This window comes from Pristiophorus japonicus, chromosome 16, assembly GCF_044704955.1.
Source record: "Pristiophorus japonicus isolate sPriJap1 chromosome 16, sPriJap1.hap1, whole genome shotgun sequence".
NCBI lineage: Eukaryota > Metazoa > Chordata > Chondrichthyes > Pristiophoridae > Pristiophorus > Pristiophorus japonicus.
The window spans coordinates 30,538,027-30,561,232 of record NC_091992.1 but is presented as its reverse complement, the minus strand read 5'-3'; the positions used below and the strand labels follow the sequence as shown (position 1 = coordinate 30,561,232).

General features: G+C 39.8%; 1 protein-coding gene across 2 annotated transcripts in view; it reads right to left on the bottom strand.

Moving 5' to 3' along the window:
- usp32 (ubiquitin specific peptidase 32) overlaps positions 1-23,206 on the bottom strand; it is a 213,953-nt gene that overhangs the window by 102,937 nt on the left and 87,810 nt on the right. For both annotated transcript variants that reach the window (XM_070857168.1, XM_070857169.1), the window contains exons 4-5: positions 21,532-21,650; positions 2,368-2,527 (exon numbers count right to left, since the gene is read on the bottom strand). In XM_070857168.1, the coding sequence (XP_070713269.1) occupies positions 2,368-2,527; positions 21,532-21,650 (279 nt within the window). The remainder of the gene's footprint in view (positions 1-2,367; positions 2,528-21,531; positions 21,651-23,206) is intronic.

The following is a 23,206-nucleotide window of genomic DNA, read 5'->3' as shown; positions in this document are numbered from 1 at the left end:
GTAGCTTCCTCAAAATAACTTGGTCGCCAATGTATAAATGGAGGTTACAATCATATAAGACCATTTACTGTTGTATAGATCTACAATAAATGGATAGTGCCTTAATGAATCTCCAATCTGTAAGCTTGGTGATTTTTTTTTTAAATACTGTTTTTATTTCAGATTTCCATTATCTGCAGTATTTTAATTTTGTTCGACTGCTTTCTATGGTGTTTACCAAGGTACTTGCAGTACAAAAGATCTAGGCTTTCCTTTCCCCACAGAAAAAGTCACAAAAAAATGTCTGTCATTAATGCGCTCTTTTCTGGAATGTGCCGGCTCTTTCGAAGAGCAATCCAGTTCATTCCATTCCCCTGCTCTTTACTCGTATCCCTACAATTTTTTCTTCTGCAAACATTTATCCGATTCCTGACAGCTACTATTGAATCAGTTTACACCATCCCATCGAGCAGCGCATTCCAAATCCTAACCATTCGTTCCGTAAAAGAAAGTTTTTCCTCGTGTTGCCTCTGATTCTTTCGCCAATCACTTCAAATCTGTGCCCTCTGGTTATCAACTCTTCAGCCATTGGAAACAGTTTCTCTTTATTTACTGCAGCTAAACTCTTCATGATTTTAAACATCTCGATCAAATCTCATCTTAACCTTCTCTGTTCGCATGAAAATAACTCCAACTTCTCCAGTCTATTTACGTAACTATTCCCTCAGCCCTGGAACAATTCTCGTAAATCTCTCCAAAGCCTTCACATCCATCCTAAAGTGTGGTGCCCAGAATTGGACACAATACTCCAGCTGGAGCTGAACTAGTGTTTTATCTAGGTTTAGCATAACTTCCTGGCTTCAGTACTCTGCCTCTATTTATAAAGCCCAGGAGCCCATGTGCTTTATTAACTGCTTTGTTAACCTGTCCTGCCACCTTCATAGATTTGTACAAAAACACACCCAGGTCTTTGTTCTTGCACCCCCTTTAAAATTGTACCATTTAGCTTGTATTGTCTCTCATTCTTCCTACCAAAATGTATCACCTCACACTGCATTGAATTTCATCTGTCATGTGTCCTCCCGTTTCACCAGCCTGGCTATGTCCTCTTGAAGTCTATGACTATCTTCCTCACTGTTTACTGCACTTCGAATCTCAAATTTATTGTGGCAGCTCCTCCTAAATCTCTGTCCAGTCTGCAACCTCCAACTTAATGCACCAGCGAGCCACTCGAGTGTCTGTTTTCATAATAGTCAATAATTTCACACACAAACTTCAAAGACTTTTATTTACTTGCAACAACCTTCAGCCAAATGAACTATGTTAGTTTCAATACAGTATAAACCATTTTAGATGATTCTAACCTCGATTTGATTAATATGGATTTTGCATATGTTTCATGTGTTAATTTTTTTGCATGTCTGAAAAGTGTGTCAAAACTTCAGGCCACTAATATTCTAGCAGACTGAGAAACATTTGAGTTTGACTTTTTTTTTAAAAAACAAACAATAAAAGTCACTTCTGCATGCACAAAAATGTTCATTTCAATTAAAGGATTTCAAATATGTACCAATAGATATTTGTCTCAAGATTAAACTGGATTTTCAACTTCCATTGGAAACTAGATGCACATCCATTGACATGGTCTACAAACCTTCCATTGACATGGTCTACAAACCTTCCATTACTTCAACGTGACAAAAATTAGCTTTGTTTTTTGAAGCAAAAAGTTTCCACTACATATGTTTTTTCCCCATTCGGTGAGTAAACAGAATTATGAACATTACTCAGAAAATACAAGGAATATATCTGCATTTTTGTTTGCAATACAAACTTCTTATACAATTGGCAGATGCTTAAATTTTATATTCAATTGGTGGGAAGAAGCATTGTGTTTGTAACAAATGGGAGACTCAGTGCACTGACGTCCTGCTTCAGTGATATCCTGCATCACAAATGGGAAGTGAAAGTTACCCAGGAGAAGTAGGTAGTGCACCCACTCCTGATGTCACTGCAGGGGAAATTTTACACTTCTTTCCTTAGGTTAACTCTAATTTAGTCACACTTACTCTTGTGAACTGATGAGCAGATGCTGACGTCCTTTTCAGTCACCTGTTTGCCAAGGTGAAACGCAACAGAAAACAGCAAGCAGCATAAAATGTAGTAACAAAAAGCATGTAAATAAATGTACCCTTCACAAAAAGAAAAAGGTCTGCATGTTGAATTTAATAAAGGCTACCAGGCTACCACTTCAAAAAAAAATATCCTAAATGTAAGCAGTCAATGCATTTGGGCATCAGCAGACTGAATACAATAATTGATTCCATCACATTTAAAAAAGCAGACGGCATACAATCATTGATTCCAAACATTTAAAAAAAAACTTACAATGAGTGACTCCAGCTAGAGTTTGATAGAAGGTCGGTGTATCACTATCATCAGTAAGAGTGACACACACTCCCCCCGACAGCAGCCATCGAGCAAATGTGAATGCATCCTTATTCTGAAGGAGCCAATTCTTGAACTTCTCATAATTTACCTTTTCTCCCTAAAATGAAAGCAAAATGTCAAACTAGAATCATACAAAATTTACAAAGTCATCATAATCACGATTACATTCATGCATGCACTGAAAAATGGAACTCAAGTAGAAATAAAATCAACATTAGTAACCATAGCTACCATGGTGTCTAGCGTGTTTTTAAGAGTTGATTTGAGCTTGTGAAGCACATATAACACTACTTCAATAGTATTTTACGCGGAAAGGTCGTTCAGGTTATGAAGTCTTATCCCATGTAATTCAGTTTCAAATCACAGATGTTCTGTAAGCATGCCTTTCAACACTGGGCAGACAGCAAAGTAATTTGAAAAATTGCTTTAAATGTTATTCAAAGTATTCGATATAAAATGGTTTATCATCTCCACAGTACAGAAAGCTGCTATTTGGAATATTAAGAGATGTAAAACTAAATTTCTAAAATAGGCACTTGTGGTGAATTCTACTGAGAACACATAGACAGGAGAACACCAATAATCTGGTTCTTTTTATGGTATTTGATTTTTTGATGCCATCAAATAACTACAGTATCTGATTTCCTAATTTATCTGAAGAAACTGTTCATCACCATAAAGGCCGATTTAGCGTAACCCTAACCCAGCGACAATAATTATTGGCATTTAAATTATATAAAGATGAGGCAAGAAATATATTTAATAAAGTATGGATATCAAATATAAAACAATAAGTGACTTAAAGATTGAGACGTGCATTTTCTTAATCTATTGAAGAAAATGATTAGTAAAGTCATTGTCCACAGTGTCATTACAGTGGACAGGTTGTACATACATTCTTCCACCAACCCACCCCCCTCTCCCACCAACCCATACTCCATGCTATTTCCCCGCTCAGTTCCTTCTCTTTTTCATTGTTTTCTCTTGCTGGTAAATAAATTAACAGTAAGATACAACTGAATTTAGCAAATACTGCATTCTAGGATTAACTCTCAAGTTGTATATTATTATTTGTATATGCATTGTACATTTAGAAATCTTTTATACTCTTTGAACCATATACCCCTGATGCTCCATGTGCTTTATTACTGGTATGTTTAAAATGGTTGGAAAATATATTGCAAGCTTTTAATTACACAGCTAACAGTTCAGATTTGGGATTTAAACTGGAACATATTTGATAGATAGCACTGCAAGCAATCATACTTTTGACCCAAAATGTTTAAAGAAGCTGAAATATCAGAGCTAATCAATTCGTAAAACAACTGAAATATTCTGGGCATGAGGATATATGTGCATCACAAACTCAAATCTACACTAGAAACATAGTACCTATAGGGATTTGTGTTGATTTTTTTTTCTTACAGTTTATAAATTGGAATTACTTTGCGGTGCTACTTCAATTTGCAGGGTACTGTGGAATGGATTCTTGCAAGACTATGAACCATCAAGATGAGCACTAATATCAGGGTGAGTTCATTTCAATTTTCTTTTCTTCCTTTCAAGATAGAGCTCAACAGTGTGCCAACAAATTGAGAATGAATGAAACTTGCAATCTATTAGCAGCATGTAGATTCAAGAAACAAGCAGATCTAGACTCTAACCCGTAGCCACCTCTGAGCGATGGGTTTTCTATCACCTGTGCACCTTGGCTGCCTGTGATATTGGCAATCTTTAAAGGTACATCATGTAAGCTTGCAAAAAGCTATAATACAAAATGTTTAATCTGAAGGGGAAGAGAAGAATATCAATGAGCAATTAGAATTTTTCAGTGAAACAAGATTCTGACCATCAGTTAAGAGAAGCATAAATTCTTCCCCCCCCTTATTTGGTTCCAACGACTTTGGCTAGAACTAAATTTTATATTTAACAACTTCATTCTCACATGAGAAAATCATTGAGATGCCACTATATTAAAATGACCTTATTTTGTAATTATTCTGTAGGATACAATATGAATATCTGTAGGGTACAAGAAGAAGAAAGCACGCTTGCCAGGAAAGCATGTAATTTTTTTTTCTGGGTGGGGGGGGTGGAGTGGGGTAGAAAAGAGTCTGCAGTGGAAAGCACAGAAGGAGGAAGATGTCTACAATTAGAAGCCATTACAGGTTGGACCTCCCTTATTTGGCACCCTCGGGACCCGACGTGCTAATAAGGGATTTTGCCGGACGTATTATAAGGGGAGCAATGCTATACAAACTGTTTTTACAACTTCATTGGTGTCAATCATTGGTCAAAAACAGACCGTGTCTTCATTTCTGTGCCATAGCGACCAAGTACACACACTGTGTACATCAAGCAAAACTTTTACAACTTTCATGAATTCAGATTGCTGGCTTGACCCCATAATCCACCCCCCACGGCGGAGTGGTCGGGGATATCAGGGTTGCCTGGGGGGCGGCAGCGAGGAAGGCTGCGGGGGGGGGAAATCGGCAGCGGTAGAAGAAAGCGCGGTTGGGAGTCCGGCAGAGTTTGCAGTGGAGTGGTCGGAGATATCGGGGCTGGCTGTCTTGGGGCTGGGAGTGCGGCAGAGACATTGTGAGGGGGGTGGCAATGTATCGCGGGGTCAGGCCAGCGAATGCGGGTCTGCAGCGAGGAAGGACTTCAATTTGTTCATGTCGGAGGACCCGGCCACATTCTGCGCATGCACCCCACCGGCAGCGCGAATGAGGGGTAGTGCCAGAGAAGGGAGTTCCGCATAAGGGAGGTCCAACCTGTACTACGTCAGCAATCAATACTGGACTCAAGGCAGGTGGCCCATTCTCTGAGCATTTGGTGTTAAGGGATAAAGTAAAGGATACATTCCTAAATATATTGCGCTAGGTTACAATTAGCTGTAGAGTTCTAAGGCATTTAGAGACCTTCATACATGTGTGAATGGTGGGTTTCAAATATCAACTCTTGATTTGATATTTATTGAAATTGTTTTACTTTGAATCGACCAGACACTCCAAAACCTCAGCCTCAATACACTAAAGAAAGTATAAATGATATTAAATACATTTACTGTGCACAGGTTTGTAAACAAAATCATTTAGTCTGTACTATTAAAGCGGTCTTAGGGTGGTAAATAAACTTAATACTCATGGCTGTTGTAATCCATTGAGACCAAATCTACCTTAATATTTTCCAAAAGTGAAGTTTGAAAAAAAAGTGGCAATATGCATACTCAGATTAACCTACACAAGACACTATACCGCAACCTTCTGAAATTTTAGAAGCAATTATACACTTACCGTATACATCAATTAATTTGAAAACCACCTGTCTAGACTAGCAAAGTGAATTTTACAGCTATAAAATTACCATTTTAGAAAGCTTCCTCTTAAAGAAGCTGGCATTCTACATGTGTTCTGTTGACAGACGCACTGGCATACCAGATATTTCAAATAGTGAGACAGTGATGTTTTCTTGGCTTTCAAACCTTGTGCTTTGTAAATTAAATGGTTATCGTTATTTCCATAACAATGGCATCTTGATTACAAAATAAACCCTCTTGACACAGGAATACTTTTGCAGGTTCTCCCCCACTTCCCACCCCACAATATTTGGGGATTTCTTTATGGGAATTTTTGCTGCAGTTACATAACATCATGTGATTATTATTGTGGTAATATTATAGATCTGGGTAAATCTTAAAAGCAGTGTACATCAGATTAAAATTTTAATACAGGGTACAGCCAAGTTCACACTTGTGTTTTAAGTAGACAGAAATAAACTGGACCTTTTGCCACTTTGTACACAACATGAATTAACATTACTGAACCATATTCAATGCTGTATAAATGGAAATTGATACATATGTAGTAGAGAGAAACAGTGAACACCATGGGGAAAGCAAAACAAGGAATGCCTACAATCCAATCCAGCCCAAAAATTTATTTTGTGATTTTACTAGATTTGTACCTCTCTGCCACACTAAAAGCTGTTTTTGGATGTGTCTCTATTGGAAGAGTAGACTGTGTCTATTCAGCTTGAGATCATGCAACAAAAAGCCCTCAACTGAATCCTTACAACTGAAAAAAAATTGTGGACTACTGTGACCTGTGCAATGCACCTGGTTGTTTCTGGACTTTAAAGTCAACATGTCAGATGCAAGGAGCACATATAAGTCAGCAAAGACTGGCGTGATCAGCGAGTGGAACAGGATATATTTGGCTGGCTTTTATACAAGTTGTAGTCTATGGAAAGTGGGAGACTGGAAGAAAGACATTGAGATGTCTCGAGATGACAAGTGGGACAAGGTTTAGTAGGAGTGTGGCCAAGATGGGCAACGTTGCAGAAGTGGATGTAAGCAATCCTGGTGATGGATTGAATGCCAGGTTTGAGCTTTAGCTCTGGGTCAAACACTATTGCAAAAATTTGCATGGTCTGTCTACCCATAAATCACATTGTTGAAAGATTCATCCATCGTGAGGTCACATACGACAAAGCCTTGTGTGCTTGGAAGTTAATATTCTGGAAAGCAACGCAGAGCAGGGTGGGGTGGTGGGCACAATGAAAGAGCGATGGGGAGGAAGAAGTTAGAGAAATTAACCCCCAAAGAGCAAGCTGGTCTCTGGGTAAAAAGAGTGAGTCAATTGAGGTTGCTGCTCTGGAGAGCCAAGAATGGGTGCCACTCCAGATCTTTAGGGCCAAACATACCAGATTTTCACCTCAGCAATATGGGCTATATTTGAGCCACATCCCATGAAAACACTTCTCAGGATAGGATAGATTCCCTTGCCTTTTCCCCAAAATGAAACATTCCAAACTGCAAAATACATTAGTAATGCATTAAAAAACAGCAAGTTCCGCCCATCTCTTCAAACATAGTGCACTGGTTGTATTTCTTCACTATCAATCTTTAGTTATTCAGATCTTTCCAATAGAACAAATTAATTTATAGACAAATTAATGCTTCCTTAAAAATCACTTCATAATTACTGTCCAGTTTTAAATCACTTATAAATTAAGGATGTCAGTGCTGAAGGAATATTTTGGATAGCAACGTAATATAATTGAATTCCATTTTACTGCTGTCCCTGCTAACTAAAACCCAGCTCAAATGGATTTTTTGTATTAGTGAGCAACCAATGGCAGGTGACTCTGAACTTCTAGATGCTAGATTCTGGCTTCAAGCATTTGAAGTGGATTTCTCAAGATACCAAAGTTCCTTTAAGTTACTCCAAAAAAGAAATCACAAGAATAGAGACCTGGCAGATGAAGACATCAGACACACTGTGATAACTTTGCAGGGGAGACCCTTTTCTATTATACTCGATTAAGTGCAGCACAGCAGTGATGAATATGACATGTGGTGTCAGCTTATTGTATGGTGATGATTTGGACATCAGCTAAGCTTGGGTTTCATGATGAAAATCCAAAGTTTTCAGTGGTATCTTTAATCTATCCATCCAAGTGTAAGCTATTTATCAAGCTTCAGGCTTTTAGCTACATATTTTCACCACAATCTCGAATAGTGCTGAGTTTAATATCCGCTGAATCAATATACTCCTATTAATGTACTTTAAGATTTTTTGGGAGAGGGAGTGCGAAGACAATTATCAATAGAATATCCATTACATGCAGCATCACAACATTTTATAATGGCACATAAATTAAGCTGCTGGCACAAATCTTATTGTAGGTTGGTAGATTCATGCTATTAAGCATAGTTAACAGACTAATTCTTTGATTGGATGCTCCAGATGAGAAGCGACCTGGAAATCAAAAGGCCCATAGCCCTCGATTTTCCATTCAGAAAGTCAGGCGCTGCAAGCCAGTGATACTCGCTAGCACTCCCTGCGAACCCTGCCAGTGGATGCGCTGCATTCAGGGGGCAGCTTCTGGCAAGTGAGCCACTAGGAACAAGTTCCAGACAGCTTTGTATCTTCCCAGTTTCAGGTGAAGGCTGAGCATCATTCACTGTGATTGAAATATGTTCTGCTTGCGTTTCAGCCATTCCTTTATTTGGGAGTGCTAAACTTTAATTGCAGAGGAGGTTGCGATAAAATAAAATAATTTAATCTAATGGTTCTGAGTTTAGCTCTGATTAGAATGCCAATGAAGCCAAGAAATTAAATGATCATTTAAACTCATTGATGTACAATAATTTTTTTTTTTAAATGATTCCATTTTTTTAACTTTGAAATAATAGTCAATGATGTGTTACAAGTGATATGAAATAGATGAAACAGTACAAAGCCATGCATTATGGCACCAAAAGATTTATACCATCGTATGGTCCCTTAAAAATATAGTTTAGTCAATCTCTCTTGGCGTTCCATAAAGGGAGCCAAGGCAGAATCCAATATTCAGGTTAAGCAGGTTTAAAGGTGGTGAGATACATGGAAACAGGGGGTGAAGGTTAATGACTAGATTTCTGATCGTTGGGAGTGGGGCTGATTTTGTTTTGTCTGCAGAGGGGGTGGGTTTCGATGATCTCTGCTTTATAATGGGGGTATTGTCAAAACTCTTTCCTGGGGTAATGGGAGTTGCTACAAATGCTGCTTTGTGATGAGGGACAGAGTCCTCAATGTCTGCTTAGTGGGTTTGGGATGATAATCAACTTTGCTCAGTGGGGAATGAGGGCTTGCTCATTTTTAAGGACAAGGAAGCAGTGCATTCAGAGATGGACTGCAGCAAACCTGGGATTTAATTTAGCAAAACTCACATTGTTCAGACTTGCAAGCTTTTCACGCCAAAATCACAAGGATTGCTTTCTATTATTGTTTGTTCAACGACTGTTCCTGGGAGGTGGCATATATTTTCCGTACGATGGAGTACTAAAGATATAGTTTGGAACGGTCACATAATGTTAGGTGCTGCAACATTTAATTTGTCTCGTAATGTTACAGCTGGAGGGCAATAATCTTTGCAATCTTGAAACTACTCACTCATTTTTAATATATAGAATTACATCGATATATCAAAATAATAAAGTACAATTTTTTTTAATAATGTTTCCTCGGTTTACTTTTACCTTTCTGATTATGCCATAGACTTGTGCTGAACAAAACAAAATTGGTATGACATAAATTCAACCAATGCTATAATGAGATACATTTCTCAAGGAATTATCAACATGCAGCAAAAAGTTCCCTTGGCAAAGTAGAAAGCATTGAATTTCCCCAGAACTTCTTCAGGGAAATCCCATACTTCACAACAAAAAGAAAAAATATGCAATAGCAGTTCTGTCACTTACATTTTCCTAGTTTTTTAAAATTTCACTTTTAAAACATTTATTAGACAATCAAAGTATGATGCACTGAAATTTCCCCCATTCTTTATGAACTCTGATGCATAAAATAGGAAAGGTAAATCACATATACAGTGACAAGAAAAAAATCCTCATTAAAATATCAAGGGGGGAATGAGGAGAAATCTTTTTGTGCAGCATGTTATAATGATCGGGAATGCAGTACCTGAAAGGGTGGTGGAGCAAATTCAACTGTAACTTTCAAAAGGGAATTGAATCTATACTTGAAAAGGATAAATTTGTAGGGCCATAGGCGATAGCTCTTTCAAAGAGCGGGCACAGACACGATGTGTCAAATGGCCTTCTTCTGTGCTGTATGATTCTTTGAAAACGAATTAAAAATGTAAGACTTGCAATTTTTTTTAAACCTAGTTTTAACAAGATAGTTCATTCAGCTACAGTAACGGCTGTAAGGAGCTGCGTGCTTTCAACTTGATCATTTGTGCTGTGGGTGGAGCAAAAAAACAAGTCATTTGTACAAACATATAGAGACACACATATATATCCTCATCGATGCAAGGCCACCTTTAAAGTGTCTCAAATGATGCACTAATCCGTTCTTTCCCATTTTATATTGCACTTCTGGCATTTGACTGATGCAACAAAAAAAAAATCATACCCCTGGTAGGATGAATAATAATGCCAGAGATGTGAAAATGTTCATTCAAGATAATGGCAAAAACGTCAAAAACAATGACCACTGATCCTATTTGTTATGTTCTTATTAGCTGATTCAATAACTGACAGTTGGCATTTATTGAATGTTTTTTAAAAATATCAATTTATTTTGAAAATGCACTTTGATCTTTGTTCTCTACCTTAATCAAAATTCGTTGAAGAGGGAATCTCACCGATCTTTTTTTTATATCGCGACCTTGTACTGTAACAATTAAAACATTTTTGTTACTTCTTGCAGAAAAGGTGAGTGTGCTTTAGCATAACCTTTGAAACAACAATTGTTTCTATTCTGATAGATCTCGTCAGTGCATACGACTTTGAACTATTTTAGATGGAAGATTCTAGCATTGTCTACAAGATGATGCTCGAGGAATGCTGTTTGCAGGCCAGGTGCTAACTCCTAGGCCACTCTGTTTACGCTGCATCAAGATTCAGATGTAGATCAGTGGACAATTCAGCCACTGCCATGTCATGGGCACCTTTGATTGGTGTTGACTGACAGCCTGAAGGGCTGCCCAGATTCGTTTGGAACCTACTTTTTGATTGAAGTTCTTAATTAATTGTAAAATATATGGTTTATTATTTATTTTAATGTAATACTTTTAGTCATGGGGTCCTATTAAAAATTATTGAAGTGCTCTGCTAAACCTTTAAAACTTTTGCTTTAGAACACAGTGTAAAATTAAGTGAAGTATCGCAAGATATCTAATCCGCTGATCTACTTTTTGTCACTGTATAATCTTCCTTACTAACATTTATCATTAATTTAACTAAACACTGTCAAGATGGTGTGTTTCTGCTGGTTTGAAGAGATCGGGGATATGTGGTAGGATCCAGTACACACTCCAATGATTTTAAACAAAAGGTTCACCCTGTAATCCATTATCCTAGAGATTTCACACGCTGCGTTGTGTTTTGGCTCATATAAAGTACAGTTTATATAGAAGCCGTCTACTGTGATCACCAAAAATATTGAAATGAAGTCTAAATTGTAAAAAAATCTTATAAATGGGGTAATGGGAATTCCTTCTTATAAAAGTATATTATACAATATTACTATTACATACACAAATGAATCATTGAATCATTGAGCAAATTCAATTGAAAATGTCATGATCGCACCATTTCAGCAACTTGCATTTATATTGCACCTTTAACATAGAAAAATGTCCCAAGATGCTTCACAGCAGGGCAATCTGACAAAAAAAAAATCCTATATATAGATGCTAGGTTATTCAAATATTTGAAGATTCACTGCAAAAGTACAATACAAATTTGTATACTCTCTTAAAAATATTGCCCTTAATGAAGTAAAACTATTACTTACCACATGTGTTGTAGTCACCATTTTTCATATAATCCTTGGGTATTTTCTCGTACAAAGGGAAAGTTTTTATATCAAGCACATGCCTTAACTATCATATCATGCCACAGACCCACATTACGAACATACCAACTATACAACCTAGACTTGGTCTATTGACTTGAAAATGCAATGTCTGAAGCACCATGAGCCCATCTGTCGGAATACCCACATATAAAAAAAACTACTCTCTTGAGTATGTACACGGTCAAGGAACCACACCCTCTAATTCTGTCTAGTGACCAAACACACACAGACTCGCAAGTTGGTGGGGAAACCCCAGCAGGAACCACACAAATATCTATGAAAGAGGAACCTAAAGTATCCAATGAATGCAATTACAGCTGGCAGGCCTCAAAATTCCTGTTACGTAGTTAGTTATCTGAGGTCATTCTCTCTCCTGCCCTTGCCCCTCCTCCAAAATGCAATCTTAAACTGAAGGCAAACAAAGTGAACAAAACTTACTGGGTGAAATGTTTTTTTATTCAGATTATGAGTGTCACAACACAATCACATACCCCATATTATGTCTTACAAAATATCAGTATATAAAAGGGAAACAGAAAATATACCCATAAAATTAAAACATAGGGTAGAACTCTAAATTCCATACCTTGTGCTCATTTGATAGACAAAGTGCATTTCAGACCAAAGCAAGTGAAAAATGCAGCAAGAGCACACAACAAACACAAAACTTGATCAGACCTTTAGAACTAGAGGGGAAAAGTGGAGGAAAAAAAATTAGTATTTCTTTATTTGATCTCTTTACAAAATTGATCATTCTTTCAAGAATGGCTCCAGAATTAGGTCCTACTTCATTCTTAGCCAAAAGGGGCCATGCGTAAATATACAGGCTAGTTCTTAAAAACAAAGATTATGGGCCCAAGTTTCCACATGATTTGCGCCTGATTTTTTAGGAGCAACTGGTGGAGAACGGACTATCTTAGAAATCGCAATTCTCCACATTTTTTTTTCTGCAGTTCTAGTCAGGTAGAGCAGTTCTACTTTGGAACAGAATTTTTTCTTCAAAAGGGGGCATGTCCAGCCACTGACACCTGATTTGAAAGTTTCCACAGTGAAAACGTACTCCAAACTAACTTAGAATGGAGCAAGTGAAGATTTTTGTAGAACTGAAAAAACCTGTTCTACACATTAAAAAAATCAGGCGCAGGTTACAAATTAGGCGTCCAGAACGAGGTGGTCATTAAATGCTACAATAAATCCTTATTTATACTTCTACAAATATTATACAAATAAATCCAACCTGAATAAACATTTATAAGCATAGAAAAGATTAAACAAACCATCTTCCTACCTGTGTGAAAGTGCTTCAGGCACGGAGAATGCTGCAGTCAGCCTGAGGCGCCCGTTCTTCCCGGGGGGGGGGGGGGGGAGGCGCCCGTTCTTTCCCGCCGGGGGGGGGAGGAGGCGGCACCTGTTCTTCCCGCGGAGGGGGGGGGGGAGAGGAGGCACCCGTTCTTCTCGCTGGGGGGAGGGGGGGGGGGGGGAGGAGGCGCCCGTTCTTCCCGCGGGGGGGGGGGGGGGGGAGGAGACAGTGAGAAGGCTGCAAGTGCTGATGTCAATGTGCTTTTATTTAAAAATGTTCAAAAATTAAACAGCTACAAAGAACTACAAAAATGGCCGAGTGCCAATGTTTCCTTCACACTGCGCGTGCGCGAACGCTCCAACGCGCACCGTTGCCGGCAGGAAAAAAACGAATTTAAATAGTACGCGCGAGTGTAGGCTCCGCCCCAAACAGACAAGGAGCTGCAGAACGCTCCAGAATTGCGAGGTTTTTTTCCGGCGCCGTTTTAGGCGTGAAAAACGGGCGCCCAGCTCGGAGGTGCGCACGTTTTTTATCGTGTGGAAACTTGGGCCCAATAAACGGTTTTGTATTAAAAACTCATCACTAACTAGCCAGCCTCCTGTCTGGAGCACCTATCTATGCCACTAGGATCAGAAACGGTCATTTGTCTTCACTTAGCTTCTGCACACTCTCTCACACCTAATACTCACTGAAAACAAACTTTCCACATGTGGAATGTAGGCACAAACGTTTTTTATTAAGCTGTAAATTCTACACCGTAAGCAAAGCACTTGTGATTGTTGAAGGAAAAGAATTACAATATTGTCACATGAGAGAGATCAGGCTGAAGACAGCCAAAATAAAATCTGCTGTGCAAATGGAAAGGCAAAGCCATCTGACTATCACAACACAATCCTTCCCTCACCCAATATCTACACACAAACTATCCAGCAAGAGTCATGGATGAAAATTAGAAGCTTTTTCTTGTCCTTAGCCCTAGGACACTCAGGACGAGTTTAACTTCCATGCTGCCCTGACTGAGATAACGTAAATCAATAGAGATGAGCAATTAACCACGTGACTTTTAGTTTGTATGGCTCAGTATCACACAATATGATGCATTTATCCAGGGCACAGTCAGCATATTCTTAAAATTAGATTGCAACCAACACTACATACATGGTTGAATTTGGAGGAGTGAAGACTCAGCAATAAGCATTTCAATGATTTTCAGCACCAGAGCATTCTAGAAAATTGTGGTATAAGGCATCAATAGGAGCCATGAAAATGTGCAAGATCGCCAATTTGGAAATAAAACTGCTAATATAAAAAAAATGGTGGGCAAATGTAAACCCATGCATTTCATTACGAGACCTATTATTAGGCTAATGTGTCCAAATATGCTTGTTGATTTGAACCCTTGCTTGTTAACAGGGACTCCCCATTTGAAGTCGAGCTTTTAGAATTATTCTTATATACAGAAGCCCTAATTGAAGAGCATCTCATTCTGGAAACAGTGGATTGGACATGGTAAAGGCAAGATCAACCAACAGGATACACCTAGATTCATAAATGACAGTGGAATCGGCCTCCAAAGGCAACTTAAAAAAAAAACGTGGTCAAATATTGCCAAGTGCAAATTTTTGCTGCAGCGCTACTAGCATACACTGGGGTATTGCAAAATTATAAATACAGCAGACTAAAATAAATGTTATATGTTGTGTCACAGTCTGTCATACCTAATGCCAAAGCATTTAATCAAACATTAAAATCACTAAGCACAGATTTCACCACAGTGGATTTAAATAAAACTAGATCAAATATTCAATAATTTTAACTCCTTCACACCATAACTTTTAATGAAAATGTATCTATAATTTACCTTTTAATAATATGCTTTCAGATATCGCCCCTGAAAAAATATCAGTGCCCTTTGACAAATTTAGAAAAGATTTCCCCTGATCAATGGGAGTGACATATGGGCTTACGTATACATGGAGAAGACACCACTCTGGGAGAAGCAGTATTATTCTTGCACCAACTATCTTACACCTTCAGACTAGTTTTGTCTCCATGCTCGGAGCACAATTAAAAAGGAGAATGAAATTAAAATAAATCCAAGCATGAAGATCTAAAACTCTCAATTATCTGGAACAAACTTGCCTTACAGGTCTGCACAAACTAGATTGATCTACCAAGCACCACCTACAGCGTTTGTGAACTAGAGCTATCAACATAGTTTACCAAAAAATAGTTAAGTGAGCAGCCACAAGGCTTTCTTTGGACAGCTTTGTTTACAATACTAAGTGAGAAGTTAACATGGATTCATTTTCTTAAATTCAACTGTCAGTATTTCAAAAACAGGCTGCAGAAACTGGAAAGTACACAACTGGTTAATCTCTAAATAGACCAATGCCACAAACACCTATAACAAAAACACAAATTAATTACAAATTGCCTGATGTTATTCAATTACACCAACCCCAGCTTTTGCAGAGCAAAAAGGAGTAGACAGGCTCCTTGGTGAAGCCAAGTGAATACATTCTGGATAAAACACAAGTAGACCATTTACAGGCAAATGTGGAAAGTTAATTCCTCCTTGAAATAATTGCCATTAAATGGCCTGGCCCTTTACAGAAGTTATTGGTCAGGTAAATAGAAAAATCTATTTCCAGCTGTCAGTAAGTCTGTAACTAGGGGACAAAATTTATTATCAAGTGAACAGCTAGAGGAGTTAGGGGATTTTTTTTTAATACACAGAGGTAGTTAGGATATGGAATGTCCCATCAGAAACAGTGGTGGAGGCAGAATCCATAATAGTTTTTAAAAAAGGGAAGAGGATAAATATTTGAAAAATAAAATGTAAAACAGGGTAAAAAGGACTGGGATTTGGGACTAAGTGGATAGCTCAATCAGAGATCCAGCACAGAAACAATCATGGCTCTTTCTGTGCTATAATGATTCTAAATGATTCGTCATTAGCTCATAATACCTGACTGTACATTTAGACAATGCTTGTCCTTACAAGTGGATCTACAAAGCTCCCATCTTTACAGGTGGATAAAGAATCAGACATTTATAGCATAGGAGGCCGCCATTTCAGCCCATCGTGACCGCGCCGGCCGACCAAGAGCTATTTAGCCTAATCCCACTTTCCAACTCTTGATCCGTAGCCCTGTAGGTTGTGGCACTTTAAGTGCACATCTAAGTATATTTTAAATGTAGTGAGGTTTCTGCCTCTATCACCCTTTCAGGCAGAGAGTTCCAGACCGCTTCCCCCACCCCCCCACCCTCTGGGTGAAGACATTTCCCCTCTTATCTCCTCTAAATCTCCCCCCAATTACTTTAAATTTATGCCCCCCAATTGTTGACCCCTCTGCCAAGAGAAACAGGTCCTTCCTATCCACTCTATCCAGGCCCCTTATAATTTTATACACCTCAATCAAGTCTCCCCTTAGCCTCCTCTGTTCCAAAGAAAACAGACCCAGCATCTCCAATCTTTCCTCATAGCCAAAATTCTCCAGTCCAGGCAACATTCTTGTAAATCTCTGCACCCTTTCCAGTGCAATCACATCTTTCCTGTAATGTGGTGACCAGAACTGTACATAGTACTCCAGCTGCAGCCTAACCTGTGTTTTATACAGTTCAAGCATAACCTCCTTGCTCTTGTATTCCATGCCTCGACTTATAAAGGCAAGTATTCCATATGCCTTCTTAACCACCTTATCTACCAGGCCTGCTACCTTCAAGGATCTGTGGACCTGCACTCCAAGGTCACTTTGTTCCTCTACACTTTTCAGTGTCATACCATTTAATGTGTATTCCCTTGTTGGACCTCCCCAAATGCATTACCTCACACATATCCGGATTAAATTCCATTTGCCACTGTTCTGCACACCTGACCAGTACATTGATATCTTCCTGCAGTCCGCAACTTTCTTCATTATCAACCACACAGCCTATTTTAGTGTCATCTGCAAACTTCTTAATCATACCCCCAACATTTAAGTCCAAGTCATTGATATATACCACAAAAAGCAAGGGACCCAGCACTGACCCCTGCAGAACCCCACTGGCTACAGCCTTCCAGTCACAAAACACCCAGCAACCACTACCCTTTGCTTCTTGCTTCCGAGCCATTTTAGGATCCAACTCGCCACTTTGCTTTGGATCCCATGGGTTATTACTTTCGTGACAATCTGCCATGTGGGACAAAAGCTTTGCTAAAATCCATATACACTACATCATACTATAATACTGCCCTCATCTACCCTCCAGGTTACCTCCTCGAAAAATGTTCATCAAGTCTGACTGTACTTGATTAATCCATGTCTTTCCAAATGAAGATTATCCTGCCCCTCAGGATTTTTTCCAATAATTTTTCCACCACTGAAGTTAGGCTGACTGGCCTGCAATTACTCGATCTATCCCTTTTTCGCTTTTTAAACAAAGGTACCACATTAGCAGTCTTCAAGTCCTCTGGCACCGCATCTGTAGCCAGAGAGGATTGGAAAATGGTGGTCAGAGCTTGTTTTATTTCCTCTTTTGCTTCTCTTAACAGCGTGAGATACATTTCATCCGGGCCTGGGGATTTATCCACTTTCAAAGCTGCTAAGTCCCTTAATACTTCCTCTCTTACTATGTTTATCTTGTCTAATATTTCACACCCCTCCTCCCTCATTGCAAAATCTGCATCATCCCGCTCATGTGAAAATGGATGCAAATTATCCATTAAAAATCCTACCCACGTCTTCCGCCTCCACACACAGATTTCCTTTATGATCTCTAATAGGCCCCACTCTTTCTCTAGTTATCCTCTTGCTCTTAATGGATTTATAAAACATATTTGGGTTTTCCCTGATTTTACTTGCTAACATTCTTTCATGCTCTCTCTTTGCTTTCCTGATATCTTTTTTCATTGGACCCCTGCATGTCTTATACTCCTCTAGAGTTTCTGCAGTCTTGAGTTCCCGGTATCTGTCATAAGCTTTCCTTTTTTTCTTTATCTTATCTTGTATGTCCCTTGACTTCCAGGGGACTCTAGATTTGTTAGCCCCACCAAAGGGAACATACTTTGCTCTGTACCCTCAGGATTTCCTCCTTGAATGCCTCCCACTGCTTTGACACTGAGTAGAACAATAAGGGCAAGTAGGCTTATTAAAGGAGATATGACAATTAAAATTGAGATCATTGTTGGGAACTGGGTGGTACAAGAGGTTATTACATCGTACCTTCAGCTCAAGAACCACCATTTCAGTTCAGGTTATGTTCCCTGCCTGCACTAAGAATGTTACATAAAATAAATTTGTGTAGTTAAAACAAAACCCTAGTGAGAATGTCCAGAGTACAAAATAAAGCATGCAATTTACAAAAAATAGGCAATCTCACTCAGCTACCCACAAGGATAGCTGGTGTAAAATATGGGAAAATTAGTTGGTCTTCCAAAATAAGATATTAAAATCACCTTTCACTCTCCCTCCATGCAGCCCATAAGTGCTACCTTAACCACAATTTCCGAATACCATCTTGTACAACTCCACCTGGTCAACTCATCAAATGGACAAATTCATTTTTACAAAAGTTAGGTATTGGGAGCAGGCTGGATTTAATGAAGAGCAAGAAACCACATTTCGTTTATGCATAAGAGGATACATAGTTCTTTGCAGAATACTGATTTTGTTGAACTATCATGACCAAATAATTCTTGGATAGAATGTACAGTTAGTGCTGACATACTACGTACATATTTCCAGAGGTCCAAAATCAAACATGATCATTAGTTATGCACATATCTTTCGGTTAAACCAACAAATACATGGTCCAAATTTAGACAAGGGTTCACTTGTTTTAGGAGTTTGTCTGTTGGGTAACAGCCAAGAATACCATATTGCAAGAGGTGTAACTTATGATAAATTGCCTGCTATGACTTGTGTTTTTCAAGAACCATGGAGTGAAAAACAGACAATTTCCCTTCTTACTTCAGAGATAGGCAATTAACACCAGAACACATTAGATTTGATGAATGCTGAAGTAGCCCATTAGCGCTAAACAATCATCAATCCCTTTAGGTGGAGATATGACATATAGTATAATCTTTATTGTGGGAGGTGAAGATGTGAATCTGCCAGTCTGGGTTTGGATCTTAAATTTCAAATTGCTTTACTTCTTGCATACAACACTGCCAAAATATAAACTTTTTTTTTTTTTTTTAAGGACCTTTTAAGATGCTCTTTAAAATCTACTTCTTTAATAAATCTTTTAGTCACCCCAACTGATATCCCCTTCTTTGGCTTAGTGTTGATATCTGTCCGACTATGCTTCTATGAAGCGCCTTGGGACATTTTTCTATGTTACAAACACTATATAAATACAAATTGTACCTGCACCAAGTCCCAATTGGTTTCAAATTCTGATGAACAGTACAAGCACAAAATCAGCACTCAACCCCTAACTAGGAATGGTAACTATTTAATACTCAAGCATTCGCATATTGCCCTTTCAGAATCATACAAATTACAACACAGATGAGGCCGGTAGCTTCTTCACACCTGTTCAAAGGTTAGGTCTTCAACTGGAGCTATCTAGTCGAATCCTGTAACACTATTCCTTCCTCATTTAAAAAAAATAAATAGAACCAATAGTAAATGGGGATTATACAATGTAGTCAATTGGATGGGAAACTGGAAAGCAGCTAGTTTTGGATGATCGCCATACCAAGTACCAACCACTCCCTCCCCTAGTCACAGAAGTGCGGATACACCCATTCTACTTTACAAGCACCGACTGCCAGAGAGGAAATGGAAGCTGTAGCTAAGGTCTGAAGTTGCTGAAGTCAAAACTAAGGCCAGATGGCTGAAAAATGCCTCGAAGAAAGAGGTTATATTCCTCAAGCTCATGTTGAGCTCCATTGGAACAGTGCAGAAGGTCAAGGATGGACAGGTCAGAATGGGAGTGGGAGAGAGAATAGAATAGAAGTGACATGAGCAGAGAATACAGTATACTAGGCTGGAGGAAGTACAAATGAATCAAAAAATAACAGAAGATGATATCAGAGAGGGGACCATAACACTTTAGGGACAAAGCACATTCAACATATCATACACAAAGACAGGCACAGGTAGGACCTGTGCAGGTTGACATTGCAACATTTTATATCTGGAGGAAGTGAGTGGAGTCAAAGGAAAAGTTGTTCAAGGCGAGCACAAGTTCAGTTAGGTGGTGGAGGGTGGTGATGTTTGGAGACAGGTTGGGCCGCTGTTCAACGAAGAAGCTGGGATGGTGGGGGTGCTCGCAGGCTGTCCTGGTGAGTAATGGAGGTATAGAGGGACTAATAGGAGACAATTAGGGCCAAAAAACTAGAATTTGTTGAAGTGCCTGAGGGCATTAGAAACGTTGCAGATATAGGTGGGTAGGGACTGGACAAGGGGAGAAGAAGGAGCAGAAAGTGACTTCTGTGGGGCAAGAGAAGCTGAAATAATAGGTCTACCAGGACAGTCCTGTTTGTGTATGCTTGCGAGGGTGAAGCAGGTTGTGCGGGGTTGGGGGTCGGGGGTCTATGATTTTGGAAATTATGGGGAAAAGATCTCCAGAAGAGACGAGGTCAGTAATGGTTGGAGAAATTATATCGGTGTTCAGCAGTGGGTTCATGCTCCAGGAGGTAGTAGGAGGAGGTGTGGTCAGAGAATTGGCGTAAAGCCTCAGCAAGGTAGACGTCCTGCCATCATACACACACAGCGCTTTCCTTATCAGCAGGTTGATAATGATGTCAGTGTTGGATCTGAGAGAACAGATTGCTCCAAGTTCAGAGGGAGATAAGATTAGAGTGAGTGAAGTGAGAAACTGACACAACCAATGTCACATTCTCAAGACAAAGATTAAATAAGGGAAGGAGGCCAGAGGGAGGGGTCCAGCTGGAACAGGAATCCTGAAGACAGGAAGGAGGATCCACTGTGCAGGAGGAAACCTGCTGGCCAAAAAAGTGGGCGGGGAGGCAACAACAGCAAAGCAGAGCAGACTCCTGGGCCACTGGAGCCTGCTCTGCTAGGTTTCATGCTCCCCAATCCTTACCCAACCAGATTTAACTTTTCACATATTCTCAGGCTCAGTCTTTTATTTCTCTAATCTCCATCATCATTCTTCCTCCTCTCTTACACTATTATAACTTCTGTCAATTAACCCATTTCCTGGTCTCGACCTAATCACTTTACAGCTCACTCTCTCTTTTCTTTTGTATGTCTCCCATTTCCCTTGCTCTATTCCTTCTTGAAAGCTGTTCATCTGATTTTCTGATGAAGGGTCATAGCTGAAATGTTAACTTGTCACTTCTTTCCACAGGCTTGGGAGTGTTTTCAACATTTTCTGTTTTTGTTTCAGATTTCCAGCATCTGCAGTACTTTGTTTCCTGCTTTGAATACTTGGATTACTACGTATGGAAACAGAGTGTCAAGCACCTACCTCCACAAAGCACTTCTTAACTCCCAGTTGAACTTCACCATCACATGCCCGCAACATGGTTTCCATCTCCTCTCGCACGACATAGCTGCCCGATTCATTAGCAAAGAGGTTGAAAATATCTGTAAACAGGATTATATGCAAGTTAAAATACAGCTCATAAGACATTGCAATATATTTTGGTGGAAATAGGGACTGCATTTCTGTAAATGATGTCCCCATTTTCCTACCCCACCACACCACTTAAGGACGGCCTTACATCCAACAGCAACTTGTATTTATATAGCGCCTTTAATGTAGTAAAACATTCCACGGCGCCTCACAGGAGTATAATAAGACAAAAAATTTGACACTGAACCACACAAGGAGAAATTAGGACAGGTGACCAAAAACTTGGTCAAGGAGGTAGGTTTTAAGGATTGTCTTGGAGGAGGAAAGGAAGGTTGAGAAGCAGAGAGGTTTAGGCAGGGAATTCCAGAGCTTAGGGTCTAGACAACAGAAGGCTCGGCCACCAATGGTTGAGCGATTATAATCAAGGATGCTCAAGAGGGCAGAATTAGAGCAGTGCAGACATCTCAGGGATGTTGTGGGGCTGGAGGAGATTACAGACATAGGGAAGGGCGATGCCATGGAGGGATTTGAAAACAAGGATGAGAATTTAGAAATCAAGGCGTTGCTTAGCCGGGAGTCAATGTAGGTCAGCAAACACAGGGATGATGGGTGAACAGGACTTGGAGAGAGTTAGGACACGGGCAGCCAAGTTTTGGATGACTTCAAGTTTACATAGGGTAGAATGTGGGAGGCCAGCCAAGAGTGCGTTGGAATAGTTAAGTCTATAGGTAAAAACACCAGGGATGAGGGTTTCAGCAGCAGATGAGCTGAGGCAAGGGCAGAGACTGGCAATGTTACGGAGGTGAAAATAGGCAGTCTTAGTTATGCTGCTGATGTGGTCAGAAGCTAATGTCAGGGTCAAATATGACACCAAGGTTGCAAACCGTGTGGTTCAGCCTCAGGGTTCGGGGCCCAGGAGCAGCACGGGCCAGCCCACACTGCGATCTATGGACATAGGATTATGTGCACGCACTAGGACCGCGTAGCAGAGCTTGGTTTTCAGTCGTCTTTGTTAACCCTTGCCACTGGATCAAGACCGAGCTCTGTCAAGCCCGTGTGGTGGCTGGTGTGCAACGGCCACCCCACATTAAAAGAAGCCAAGCACAGGCATCTTCCACCCTTCAATATGTAGTTCGGGACCGAGAATGTCAGGTCCCTCAGCCCTGTGAACTCAGCCCTTTTTGGTGTAGAACTGGGTCATCCTCGATGAGAGGGACTGCCTAACACTCAGCCTCAGACAGATGTTAGGGAGAGGGATGGAGTCAGTGGCTTTGGTCTTTCCAATATTCAATTGGAGAAAATTTCTGCTCATAGAAATTTACAACGCAGAAGGAGGCCAGTTCAGCCCATCGTGTCGCGCCGGCCAACAAAGAGCCGCACAGCCCTTGGTCAGCAGCCCTGAAGGTTACATATAAAGCTATGAACAATGAGAGAAAGGCAAAGAGCACCCAGCCCAACCAGTCCACCTCACACAACTGCGACACCCCTTATACTGAAACATTCTACACTCCACCCCAACCAGAGCCATGTGATCTCCTGGGAGAGGCAAAATTCAGATAAAAATCCA